This window comes from Furipterus horrens, unplaced genomic scaffold (assembly GCF_987537825.1).
Source record: "Furipterus horrens unplaced genomic scaffold, mFurHor1.1.pri manual_scaffold_7, whole genome shotgun sequence".
Classification (NCBI taxonomy): domain Eukaryota; kingdom Metazoa; phylum Chordata; class Mammalia; order Chiroptera; family Furipteridae; genus Furipterus; species Furipterus horrens.
Genome location: NW_028327177.1, coordinates 139,756,096 through 139,769,210, shown reverse-complemented (window position 1 = coordinate 139,769,210; position 13,115 = coordinate 139,756,096). Strand labels below are relative to the sequence as shown.

The following is a 13,115-nucleotide window of genomic DNA, read 5'->3' as shown; positions in this document are numbered from 1 at the left end:
CTCCGAAGGCTGGGTTCTCACTGAGGATATGATGGAACGAGAGCACATGATTAATATTGAATTGTCCAGTGTCGATGTCATTGCTGCAGAGCTTATGGGTGAGGCTCGGAGTCCGAAGTGTGCCTGGAAGCCGCTTCTCCCCTCCCTGCTTGCCTGCCTCTCACCTCCTTCCAGCCTCTGCTCAAGTTCACCTCCTCAGGGAGGCTCTGTCGGATACTGCAGCCATCTCCCCCTAACCCTCCTCCACACCTCACGCTGTCTGTTCACTTTTTCCCTGTCGCACTGACTGCCTTCCAACACAACACCGTAATTTACTGATTACTGTGTTGATTGTTTACAGTTTGTTCATGCTACCAGACTGTAGGTTTCACAAGGGCAGGGATGTTTGTTTTGTCCACTGATGCGTCTCACGTGCCTAGAATAGCGCAGTGCCTGGTACAGAGTAAGTACTTAATTATTTGTTGAATTACCTGAATGACTAGTTCAGCTAAGTGGGTTAAAATCAAAACAAGCAAAAGAAAAGCCTGAGGCTCATAAGGATGACATCTGCCCAGATCAAGGTCCCTTTCTCACCAGGCGGGGAGTTCATGCTGTCCTCCAGAGGGCTGTGTTTGATGGTCAAGGTGATCCCTTGATACTGTCTGTAGCAGCCTTGGCTACTCATCCCTTGTCGTAGGTTTCAGTAGTGGACCAAAATGAGCAGCAAGAGGAACAATGCTCTGTGCAGTTGGCAGCCTGGACATATTCATGGAAGAAAATGGGAATATTCCCTGTTAGGAAATGAGAGATGGGTGTCAGTTATATTGGACTGACATCCCCTGTGACCAGAATCCTCTCGTTTTGTTCTGAATCTGTTAGCCATTGCTCAATATGTAGAGTTGGAAAATAAATACAAATCAGAGTGCCTGACCTCCTTTCCCTTTTCAGGGTGAAAAGGCTGATAGCTTTTACATTATAGAGTCCGGTGAAGTGAGCATCTTGATTAAAAGCAAGGTGAGTGTGTGTGTGATGATGCACAGTATTCCAGGGAAGATCCAGATGCCGGCTGTGTGCACAGAAAGTAACTGTTTGTTTTCAAAACGTGAAGTGTGTTTAGTGACCAAAACCATTGGTATGCGGTGAGGTAGGTGACCTGCAAAGACCCATGTTTAAGCCCATCCGTTGATAGGGATTTAGTATATTTATGTTTGTCCCTGTTGCCTTTGCCCCTGTTGTGTAATTAATAATATGAGAAATATTGGCCTACAGATCAATAAAAAGATGAACATCGTAACAGAAAAATAGAGGAACTCGGTAATTAAAAATACATGTAGGTGTTGAATATAAAAATAGCTTCTTTCTTAGAGCCCTGGAGGGTGCTCTCCGGGACAATTATTGTGGCTAATTATTTTGGCCATTGGATGGAGAGGGAGACCTAGAAAGCTGATGACGATCAGAGGGAGGAGTGGTTCTTACCAAAAACGTATCACAACCAGATTTCTCTGTTTTAATTTTTTTAAGAGTGACGGATTTGTTAAAATAGTGAGTTATATCTAAAACTAAGTCAACTCAGTATGAAACCTTCTATAGAACATCTTTATTAAAAATTAAGAATGAGGAAAGAAAAATAATGATTGCTGCTTAACAGCAATCATTATTATAAGATGGCTTGATTTCTAATTAAAAATAGATCTGTTATTTCACATGAAACAATAGTTTGAAACTTCTGTGTTCTTCCACTTATAGTTTTTGCACTACTGATACATGGTTGTACATTTTTCAGGTGTTCGTTGCCACACAGCATAGTGTGGGTGTGTAGGACAGCACACTGGGACACTGGGCGAGTGGGCGAGTTCCTCAGAAATGCCGAGTTTGGGCTCCACCCCAGGCCCACTGACTCAGAACTTGCGTTGTAGCAAAAGCCCCAGGGGTCTGGTGTTGGTGTGACAGGTGGTGCGATTCTAGGGAGGGGCCTGGGTGAGAGCCACCATGTCTGTAGTCTCAGAGAATGCTGCAGAACTGGGAAAGAGAGCAGGAATGGGGCAGAATGACTTATGAGCAAACAAGTCAGGGCAGAAGTGTGGAAGGAGGAGTAGTCGAGCCATGTGAGCTAATGTGGCACTTCTGTTTATTTTTCAAAATAAATCTTCAAAAAATTAATCTTATCTGCCCATAACATAAAGGGGCTTTTAGAAATTTGAGACTAATTCTTACTAAAAAATTCTAAATAATTTTTTACTTAAACAAGTTATTGTTTAACTTAGCAGAGGGATTTTAAAAAAAAAACTCTAGATATTAAATATGGTGCTTTATTAGTTATTTTCAGTAGTCTGATAAGCATGAATTAAAACTTACTTGATCTCTTGTTACAGAATTAAGCCACTAAATTTCAAGGCTGGCCACGTAATTCTTATTTTAAAAATATGGGAGGGGACCACTAAGTTAAGACATAGACAATATCTAAAATGAAAATGTTTCACTGTAAAGTTTTGTCCAAGAAAGGCATGGTCGCATAGTAGCAGCCCAGGATTTTTACTCTTTACCTAAGAAAAGCATTGACATTATTTAGAAAGAATTAACAAGATGTTTGTTTACCTTGTGCTGCAGAAGTTCAGCATCCAACAAACCAAGAATAATCATATATGAATATATGTATAAAATACATGTATTATTATATGTCAGTATATATTAATACATCTATATTAATGATTATCTAATATATTTGTTATAATTAGGACATAGGTTACATGTTATGTTATATATTATGTAATACATCGTGATATATATGTTTGTATATTAATTACAGTTTATAATATATTACTATAAAGTATATTACATATATAAATCTCCCAAGGAAAACGGTCTGCACCTTACTTCTTGATATTTAGCTATTACCTGACAGGTGTTAGGATTCAGATGAAGTCCCAGTGAAAGCCAACTCCTCTTGATTAAACCTGTCACCAAGATTAGCCCATGCAGTTTACATGGTACAGTCTCTGCAACGTGAATTTCTCAGTAATTGTGTTAAGCGTACTGAGAAGGGAACTGAATGAAGTGTGTGCAACTGGACATGCCCAGCTGTGCCTCTGGAGTCATCCCAGGTCATGTTCTCATCCTGCTCCAGACTAAAGCAAACAAGGATGGCGGGAACCAGGAGGTGGAGATTGCCCGCTGCCTTAAGGGGCAGTACTTCGGAGAGCTTGCACTGGTGACCAATAAACCCAGAGCTGCTTCGGCTTATGCTGTGGGAGACGTCAAATGCTTAGGTGAGAAACACTCTTCATGCATGAGTACCTGTGTTCTGCCGTTCAGTGTTTTGTTTGGTTCTCATCAGCAAGCCTTGGCTTAGTTCCCCAACTCTTACATCTAGGTTTGGGCAGTTTGTTTGACCAGCCAGAAATGAGTGAATGTTTTCTTTTCACGAACATTTCTGAGCACTGACTTTAGCCTGTGAACAAGACAGGCATACGGGCACCCTGGCATTGTCAAAAGAGGAGGCAAGTGTCCAGGGTCATATGGGGACAGAGAGAAACAGGTGCTGCTGGACTCTGAAGTCTCACACTTAGATGACACAGTTCTGCTGTGTTCACATAGAAACATCCATCCTTTCCCCCAGTGCCCAGTATCCCAGAGTCTAATGCCCTATAATGTAAGTGTATATATTTAAGAAAAGGTTTGCACCAGGGAAATGACTTTGAATTGTTGATATAGAATTCTCTCCCTCGTCTCTTTTGAACAACGCAGTTATGGACGTACAAGCCTTTGAGAGGCTCCTGGGGCCCTGCATGGACATCATGAAGAGGAACATCTCACACTACGAGGAGCAGCTGGTGAAGCTGTTTGGCTCCAGCATGGATCTGATCGACCCTGGGCAGTAGGTGTGCCACACACCGGTCTTCTCAGTGCGACACCAAAACCTTCCGGTCAGCCACAGAACACACAGGAAGCAGATATAAAAGAACTGTTCCTTCTGTTGCCACCGCAGCTGCCATTGCTATGGCCATGGGCATTTAGAAAACTTGAAAGTCAGCACTAAAGGATGGGTAGAGGTTCAACCTGCACCTCCACTTTGCTTCTGAAAGCCCATTATTAGACTACTTGTAATGATTATTCCAACCCAGTTTCACATCTTTGGTTCAAAATGGCATGTCTCTCCAACAATTTAAGTGCCTGATACTAAGTCCAAAGTGTAAACATCTTTCTTTCCTCTCTTGCTGCTACTATTGCTTTTGGAAGTTACCAGAGGTCTGCACAAACCGGTTTATTGTGTAACTGTAGACACCCTCCCCCAACCTTTCTCAAGGGAGGAAATGTTGTAGCCTCTGATCTCCTCTTTTGTCCTTTGAGAAAGTCCACATTTGTTCACAATTGTAGCCTTTGGTTTTACAGTGGAAAATGGTGGCAAATATGATGGTCTGTGGTCCTGTGGCGTTGTACTGTCTGCTGAAAGCTGCACGCATGAGAGCTGTCCCCAGATTCACAGTGTTGCTTAGGGGATGGCCCTGCCCAGGGCCCAACAGTCAGCACCCCAGAGCACACTGATCCGTCATAGGGACCCATGTTAGAGCAGAAAATTTGGGTTTGGTGCATTAGTCAGGTAGCAGAGACAGGAAAGGTTTTCTGGGTTGGAGGGGTGTTTTTGTTTTGTTTTGTTTTAGTAGATTTAATTTGTTTAATCTCTGTGCAGTTTGCCTGAATGAATTGCTATCCATTTATAAGGAGCCAGGGTCCGGAGGTGCCATCACTTTATCTGATCCAAATACTTTCCTGGATAATTCCTGCCATCCCTATTTCCAGTTACCTCTACTGGCTAATGGCAGTGTGCCAGCAGGAGCTGTACTACAAAGAGAGCCTTTCCCTTCTACTCCAGAGTTATCACATAGCTTTGCTGTTGAACCATCAATTTTTAAACTCTTTAAAGAAGCAGCAGCTATTTTTTGAAATCAAAAAAATATTTCTCCGTTTAGGAATTCCCCTTGGACGTATTCACATACATCAGTTTGTCAGCTGACTCAGGCATTTATCCTAATGGTTAACTCTTTCTGTTAGTTTTCAAAAATCGGCCTCATTTACAATTTTATAGAATTACTGCCAAGACGTTTCTAATTAAGGTGTTAGGATATTTGGGGTTCCAATTGTTAATCCCAGAAGAAAGTAAGTTAGCTTGTATTTTTAAACTTTTTTAGCCTTTTAATTATATTAGATAGAATTTTGATGAATTATTTTAATTAGTTGTTTCAGAATGAATTTTTTCTTCAGAATGACTTAAAACCAGATGTTACAAGTGATCCTAAGAGCAGTGTGAAATTTGCATAAAGATAAATTTGAATGTTGTAGTCAAGTTTACATTAAATCAAGAGGCCCTTTCCAATATGATTTTTTTAAAACTTGTATAACTTAATAAATCCCTAAGATATTACATGCTTGGGGCTTGAGTCATTCCTATGGTGGATAATGATGGAAGACCACACGGTCACCTTCCGTTGTCCCCATAAGCTAGGCTCCCTGTTTTTGCCACAGACACTGTGGTCCAGAGATTTCCAGAGTGGTGACTCGCTACAGCCTTAGTCAGGTCTCCCTTTTTCCTGTGCTCCATGGGATGAAAGCGGAAGGACTCTTCCTACTGGAATGCCCTAGGCAGCCTGCATTGCAGCTCTCGGATTTGTGAAAGGTTGTAACTAATTCTCCGAAATAGGCAGGTAACGCTGGGAAAGTCCATGTGTTTTTCCCCAGGATTTTCAAGGTTATTCTTTTCTGTGGTGTTGTTTTAGTATCAAATAAGTTAAGAAAGCAGATCTTGCACTTTAGCTGACAAGAACCACACCAGTTTCTTGCAAAGGTAACAGGTACACTGGGCTTCAGGAGTGACACACAAGTCTAGCCCCAGACTATGTGAGGACTCCGAATAAACACTGAGCAGATGTCCCCTTTGCACCAACCCCCACCAGGCCAGCGTTACTTAGGGCTGGCTGTGAACTCCAAGCCAGAGTCACTCCTGCTGGCTGCCCTCTTGCACATCCCAGTTCAGTCTTCCCTGTCACAGAATCTTTTTTGACTCCCCCGACTCACTGATGGTTGATGTTTTACAGAGTAGAATTCATCAGATTTAAATTCTCCTTCTCTAATTACAGATTGGTACATGGATATCAGTCTAGCCCCTCACTTTGCATACAGGGCCCCTTGGGGGTCTGGCTTGAAGGAGGGAGACTTTACAGGGACCAGTGTGAGTGAAATAGGGCATAGCCGTCACCAAAGTGCCAGGAGTCTGACAGTGTCCCAGTTCTGTGAGCAGCATGGGGAATCAAAGGTAGTAGACAGGGTCAGCTCGGAGTTCTGGTGTCCACGTTGTGCCAGGCAAGCCCTGCACTGACGGTTGAGCCTCACGGGGTGGAGCGTGTGTTGAAAGGGATCCCTTTCGCAGTTGATTTTGGATGGTGGAGAACGTTCAGGGAGCCTTGAGGTCCAACTTGCAGTATTATCCTTCCTTCTGGCCCCACTGTATCACATCCGCTCTCTCTTGTTGTAGCCTCTGAAGGAAGGGTCCGTACGTTCCGACCTCTTAGTCAGCAGTCCTCATCTATAACTGCTGTCGAGTCTCAGAAACCAAGGGTGGGGGCTTTCTTCAAGCAATTTAATGAGTGAATTCGGCAGCAAAGTGGCCAAGAAGTGGTTCTCCGGCCAGGAGAGGTCATGTTCATCCTCTTGGCGCCCGGACTCTCTGCTCCCAATGGCAGAGCAGTCGGTGAGCGGCGCTGCTGGCACCCAGCAGCACCCTGGCGTGTGGCGCTTCCGTGTGGTGTCGGGTGTGCAAACAACCCTACTCACCAGGAGAAGTTGTAAGGGCATTTTTGCACAGAGAAGAAAAAGACCCGTGAATGTCATTTTTTTATCTTTTGTTTTTAGTTGGCTAATGTTGGAATTTTTGTTCTTGACATGCAGTTGTAAACCAATCTTACCAAGATACAAGTTGTTTTGGTTTCTCACTACAATTACCTCTTGTTCCTCCTGTCTTGACTGCTGACGTTCCTCAATGATTCTAATGTCTATTTGATGGGAAGCAGCCTTCCCGTGGGTTTCCTTTTACACACTGCAGGGCTATCTTTATACTTAAAAAAAAAAAAAGAACACTGTCACTAACCTCATGGGGGATTTGCAGAAAACCATTTAGCCCACCTTGAGCAAAAGGTAGATTCCTCGTTGTTTTCTTCAGCTCATTGTAATAAAAGAAATCTAATTCAGCATTATTGTGCTACCTCAAAGGTAAAAATGTTTTAAGGTCTCGTTCTGGTCCTGAGTTCTATACATAGTGTTTGAAATGTCTTTCAATTTGAATTATTTTTAAATCATTGGGAAGAATCTTATTTTAACCTGTTTTACACTTGTGTTTTAATCTCAGAAGAATAAGTGGTTAATTCTTGCTCTGTAGTACCGAACACATAATGAAATCATTGTTTGCCATAAACAAGGTTGGGTTTTTTTAAAGGAAACTCTAGGGCTTGGCTTTGCTTTCGGTTAATAAAGGCTGGCAAATCATGTCTGACTTCCCAGTGCAGCCCTGTGTCACGTTTTTCCCCTGACATCCGAGCCCCAGGCCTTCATACCACTCATTTGGCAGATGCGTGGCTGGAACTGGGGTGTGAGTTCTTAGAAATCAGAGAGGAGGCCTGGGCATATGTATTAGATAGGGTTCTCCAAAGAGACAGAACCCACGGTGTGTGTGTGTGTGTGTGTGTGTGTGTGTGTGTGTGTGTGTGTGTGTAAAGAAATTTATCAAAGAATTGGCTTCAGGGTGAGCTGGCAGGCTGTAGACCCCGGAGAGCTAATGGTTTAATTCCAGTCTGAGTCTGAAGGCCTGAGACCCACAAGAGCCAATAGTGTAGTTCCTTTCCAAAGGCTGGCAGGCTCAGGGTCCAGGAGAGCCATTGCCTCAATTCAAAGACGGTCATGCGGGGAAATTCCCCTGCTTGGGGAAGAGTCAGCCTTTTTGTTCTATTCAGGCCTTCAGCTGATTGGATGAGGCCCACCCACACTAGGAGGGCAATCTGTTTACGCAGTCTATTGGTTTAAATGTTAACATCATCTTACGGAAACTCCCAAAATAATGTCTGACCAAATACTGGGCACCTCATGGCCTAGTCAAGTTGACACATAAAATTAACTACAGCTTTGAGATGCTGGGGAATGGTGTGCAAGGGCATCCCGTATATCCCCTGCCAGGGAAGATAAACTCTCACCAATGAAGCCCAGCAGAAGCCATCTTCTGTCTGACGTTATTACTTATGTCATTCCCTTCTCTGTAACATGGCTACCAGAAATAGCAACGCCTCTGTGATAGCCCACTGTACCTACAGTTTTCAGTGACCAAAGGGAGCTCACTGTACAATAAAACCATGTTCCAGTTTGATCTTGCCTTCACCTGGCAGTTACAAAGGGTCAAGTAATGGGCGAACTTACAAAATTCACACGTGGGACTCAAGAAACTGGGAGTTGAACCCTCAGAGCCAAACCAGCCTTGTTTCAAGACTTTAAAAATTAAATATAGTTAAACCTTTGTGATTTTGGTGGTGGTAAACAGTTAAGAAATGCCAGGAGAGCATCAAGATCATCTTGTCCAGTCTCAGCCCTGAAGAAGGAAGCTACATATTTGTCCTATGATCCTCAGCGGGCTTAGTGCATCAATTTTCTAAGAACAGAATTTAAAAGTATTGCTTATAATACAGTTAAGAAAACCGGGGTCGTTTCACAAGACATCAAGTATGAATTTTGCTTCCCTCGCCCATTCTCCCCATCATAGATGATGGCCAGTGATCCGTACTGTTACCTGACTTGGGGATATGCGGATAAAATTAGACTCTCAGAAGCATACTGAATAATCAGTTGTGAATTCAGGTGAGTATTATCCAAGTTCTGAATTAGAATGTCAGAAATTGGGTCTGACTCAGCTCATTTGTTTAGTGAACAAATCTTGATGACGTGCTGTGGACGTTCCTGGCCCTGTTTAAACCGCCAGCATCAGCAGGACTAACGGTACTGAAGTCCACTGGGGCAGTCCTGGACCTTGCCTCCAGTGCTGAAGATTTTATCCTCCGTGTTTCTGGACTCACATGGAACGCAGCCCCAGTCCCCCGTTTCAAGGATGATCATGCTCTCAGTGCCTATTGTTGCTCTTGGTCATGCCGCTCTTCTCTTGGTGAGTGAGTGGCTTTTTTTCATTGTTATTGTAAATAAGGGTTTATTGAAACACAGCCACACTCAACTATTTACACAAGGGGAACCCCATAAAAACACAATTACCTTCTGGAGAATGAATGAGCCCCTTGTAGTGCAGGCTTCCCTCGCTAGGTGAGTGTTCTAGGAGCCCATCTGGATGCGTGCACCAGCTGGTGTTGCCGTGAGAGGCTGCGTTCAGCTTCCTTGAATTTTTTTTTGAAGACTCAGCGTGTTTGCCCATTTCATGTGGGTGATTTATGAGCACACCTCCCCACACCGTGCTGAGTGTCCAGCGGTTTTTTGACAAAAAAACAGCATGACCCCCATGCCCCACCCTCCCCGTTCACCCGATCTCAAAAAAACAGCAAAAGCACTAAAAGGCATCAAAATTTAGGAGGTCAAGAACCATTTTGAGTCGTGGGAAAAATGTTTCCAAAGGTATCTTACATCAAATTGAGAGCACTTTGACAGGAACTGAAGTGTAAAGGTGTAAGAATAAATACACAGTTTTTTATAAATAAGTTCCAGAGTTTGTTGGGGTTTTTTGGTGTGTGGGGGGGGGGGTCCGTCTCATATATAGTTTGTGATAGAGGCTGCATGGCCTGTGAAGCCTCGGTTGATGTCCGCTCTGAAGAGACTCAAAGTCCCCATCATGAGGACTGAGGGCAAAAGCAGTATTCATGAGCACGAGCACGTTACTGACGGTCATGAGCTGCTATGGCTTTAAAAACAGAGCCCTTAATTATTTTAAAATATTTATTCATTTATTTTTAGAGAAGGGGGAAGGAGGGAGAAAGAAAGGGAAAGAAACAGATCGCTTGCCTCGCGCACACCCCCAACTGGGGACTTGGCCCACAACCCAGGCATGTGCCCCGACTGGTTCTCAGGCCAGCACTCCATCCGCTGAGCCAAACCAGCCAGGGCAATAACAGAGCTCGTCAAAAGTGTGCAGGTGTGTACTCTGCCATCGCACCAACCCGATCTTTGGCAGGATGGCATTTTCTGGTAATTTGAGTGTGTGGTTGGCAACCCCAACCCAAAACATGGCAGCAAGCTATATGTTCCCTTTCTCTGCTTCCTCCAACTCCATTGCTGTAATCATGGTTGCGGCTGGCAGGACCTAGAGAATGTTTTTCCAGCCCGATACTTCGCATGGGGCTGCTTAAAGGGAGTGTCTTGAACACACAAGCATGCACTGTCCCTCACGGCTCTAGCTTGTGTCACACAGTCCTGGTTACAGAAGCATCGGGGGAGCTGTGAAAGAAAGACTGGAATTCAGATTTGCGGGAAACTCCCTCCAGGAACAGACTCCTCGGGAATTGTCATCTTCATGCCAGTCTTCCTAAACATGACGAAGTTTGGCCAGAGATGCACACTTCCTGGCCCAGGTTGCCTTCTTTGATGATGTGTGCTAAGAACCAAAGTTTTCTTAAAGTGTCTTTTTTTTTTTTTTAATGTGACATTTCTACCCCTTCCTCTTTGACTTTCCACCAACCAGAATCACTGATCCTGTGGGGAGTTCTTTCTGTTCTATAAAATCAATTATCTGGATTGTCCATGAGTACACAGGGTGAAGCAGTGGCCAACCCATTTGTAGACTACAGGCCTACAGAAGCTATAAAGGAGGTTAGCCAGGCTAGGGAGTGAAACCAAAGGGGGACTGGGACACTAGGAAAGCCAGCAGGACTTGACTGCTCTTCATCAATCAGTCCCTTCTGACAGGTGCAAGAATGGGCATTTGAGCCCTGGTCAGGTGGCTTGGTTAGAGTGTTGTCCCATACACCAAAAGGTTGCAGATTCATCCCTGGTTGGTGTGGCTCGGTAGATTGAGTGCCAGCCTATGAACCAAAGGGTCACCACCGGTTTGATCCCCAGTCAGGGCACATAGCTTGGTTGCAAGTTTGATCCCCAGTCAGGGTGCATGCATGCAGGAGGCTACTGATGGATGTTTCTCTCTCTCCCTGCCTCTATCTGTAAAATCAATAAACATACCCTAGGGTGAGGATTTAAATAAAGGGGTATTTGAAACAGATAGTACCAGCTAACCCCATGGTTTTCTTGGCCATGGACCCACCCGTTCCTTCTCTGCAGAATTGCCCTGAGCCAAGGGTCAAAAGTCACTGTGTATTCTGCTGGAAGCCAGGATCCTGCAGTCCTTTCTGGCCAGGTCCTCCAATGCCCAGAATGAGGAAGCAGGGCGTGCAGTTGGGTTTTTTTTCCTAGTAAATAGGTAAAAAGGAAGAGCTAAAGTCCAGACCCACCCGGTAAGCAAACCAGCACTTTCCAAATAACATCCAAGCGTAGTTAAATTAGATACTTTTCATTCTGAAAATTAAAGGCCTGGGCATGAAGGAACAGGGACAGTGCACACTCCCATGCCTGCCGTGATCCCAGACCACACAGATGAAGTTGAGTCTTGGGCCTGCAGGGAAGGAGGGAAGAGGCCCCTGGGGCAGATGTGCACCAGCCCCAGGCAAGTCAGAACAGCTGAGGAGGCACCTTGGACCCTGGTGTCCCATCCTGGAGCTGTGCCGCCAGCTGGCATCAGGCACAGAGTAAGAAATGAGGCTCAGATGCTCCCAGGAACCCGACTGGACTCCAGACAAGGGGTTGCTCCCCCTAGCAGCTCTGGAAGCCAGGGCATCTCCTCAACCTCCATGGAGCTGGGAGGTGGAAGGCACATGACCCCCCCAGACCTTGAACTCCAGGCTGCCATTGTAGGTGAATGTACAAAATTAGCCACGTGTGCCCTGCCTCAGAATTCAAGATAGTTTCACCCAGCTGACAGTGCCTCCTGCCTGAGGTTTGCACGCAAGGATGAGTGGGAGCCTTATCCAGGCCCTCTTTTTGGCTGGCTCCTCTGTAAACAAGGAGCCAGGTTAATGGGTAGGCACCACCACCACCCCTGCCCTTGGTTTTGCCTGCTGGCATCGGGCCCAGCGGGATTTCAGCCCAGCCCCTCGCCTGCCTGGGCTGGGCCAAGGCCCAACTACATAGGGCAGGGGGCTCTGGTCTAGGGACTGGTGTAGTCTCTCCTCTTGTGCGCACTTCAGGCCAGGGATGTCCAGCTCACAGCAAACGCAGCCTCGCTCCCTGATGGAGAGCCGGCCTCACAACTGAGAACTGGGGTGGGTTATCCTCATCCCAGATAAATGTAACGCTTGTTTTATAACCCAAGGGCAAGTCTCAGCCTCCAGAAACCGGTTCAAGGGCCAGGTTTCCAAAGTGCAGACAAAGGTGCATTAAGAGCGCTGAGACCAGGCGGGCTTTCCAGCACAATGGGGGTTTCCCAGAGAGCCCCCGGGCCCTTCCCTGACTGATTGTGCCAGGAACAGGGTGTGCTTTGTGCCTCCCCCTGGCTCTGTGGGATCCTTTTGTTGGTAATTTTCCTGCCTTTTGTTCTGGAAAAAAAAATCTTAGGAATGATTTGCAGTCAGCCCCTCCCTGTGGGTGTGGACAGTGGGAGTTGGGGGGCATCCGGGGAGGCCCCTGTCCTGGTGGGAACATCTTGTTCCCCACAAGGAACTGCACGTCCAACCCCTGAGCAGGGCGCTGGGTGCACTGGAAGGATTCCGGGCCAGAGAGGGTGGGGCTGAGCAAGAACGGCCAGCTCTATTTATGGAACAGGCAGGGAAGGGGATACATGGGGAGAGATGTGGATCTCAGACAACTCACCCGCGCACCCTCCTTCCTTACCCCCACCCCCACGGCGGGGGACAAATGCAGCAAGGGAGCAGCAGCTGCCCACAGGCATGACCCAGGGCCTAGACCTTCGAGCCCACATCTTGCGTGCTCCACCTTTGGGTGACCGCTTTCACCCCAGCCCATTTCTGCCTGGCCTGTTACTGACATCCCTGAGACCAGCTCTCTGCTCAGCACCCCTTCATCTTCGGGCCCCTGGCAGGGCTTGCTGCCTGGCCCTGGGC

The 13,115-nt window shown here is 45.8% G+C and overlaps 1 protein-coding gene across 1 annotated transcript in view; it reads left to right on the top strand.

The window, feature by feature from the left end:
- The window catches only part of PRKAR2A (protein kinase cAMP-dependent type II regulatory subunit alpha), a 37,189-nt gene extending 29,670 nt beyond the window's left edge, over window positions 1–7,519 (top strand). Inside the window, exons 9-11 of the mRNA XM_090284694.1 lie at window positions 928–993; window positions 3,104–3,245; window positions 3,724–7,519. Coding sequence (XP_090140820.1) covers window positions 928–993; window positions 3,104–3,245; window positions 3,724–3,857 — 342 coding nt within the window. The 3' untranslated portion in view covers window positions 3,858–7,519. The remainder of the gene's footprint in view (window positions 1–927; window positions 994–3,103; window positions 3,246–3,723) is intronic.
- Window positions 7,520–13,115: the final 5,596 nt, after the last annotated feature.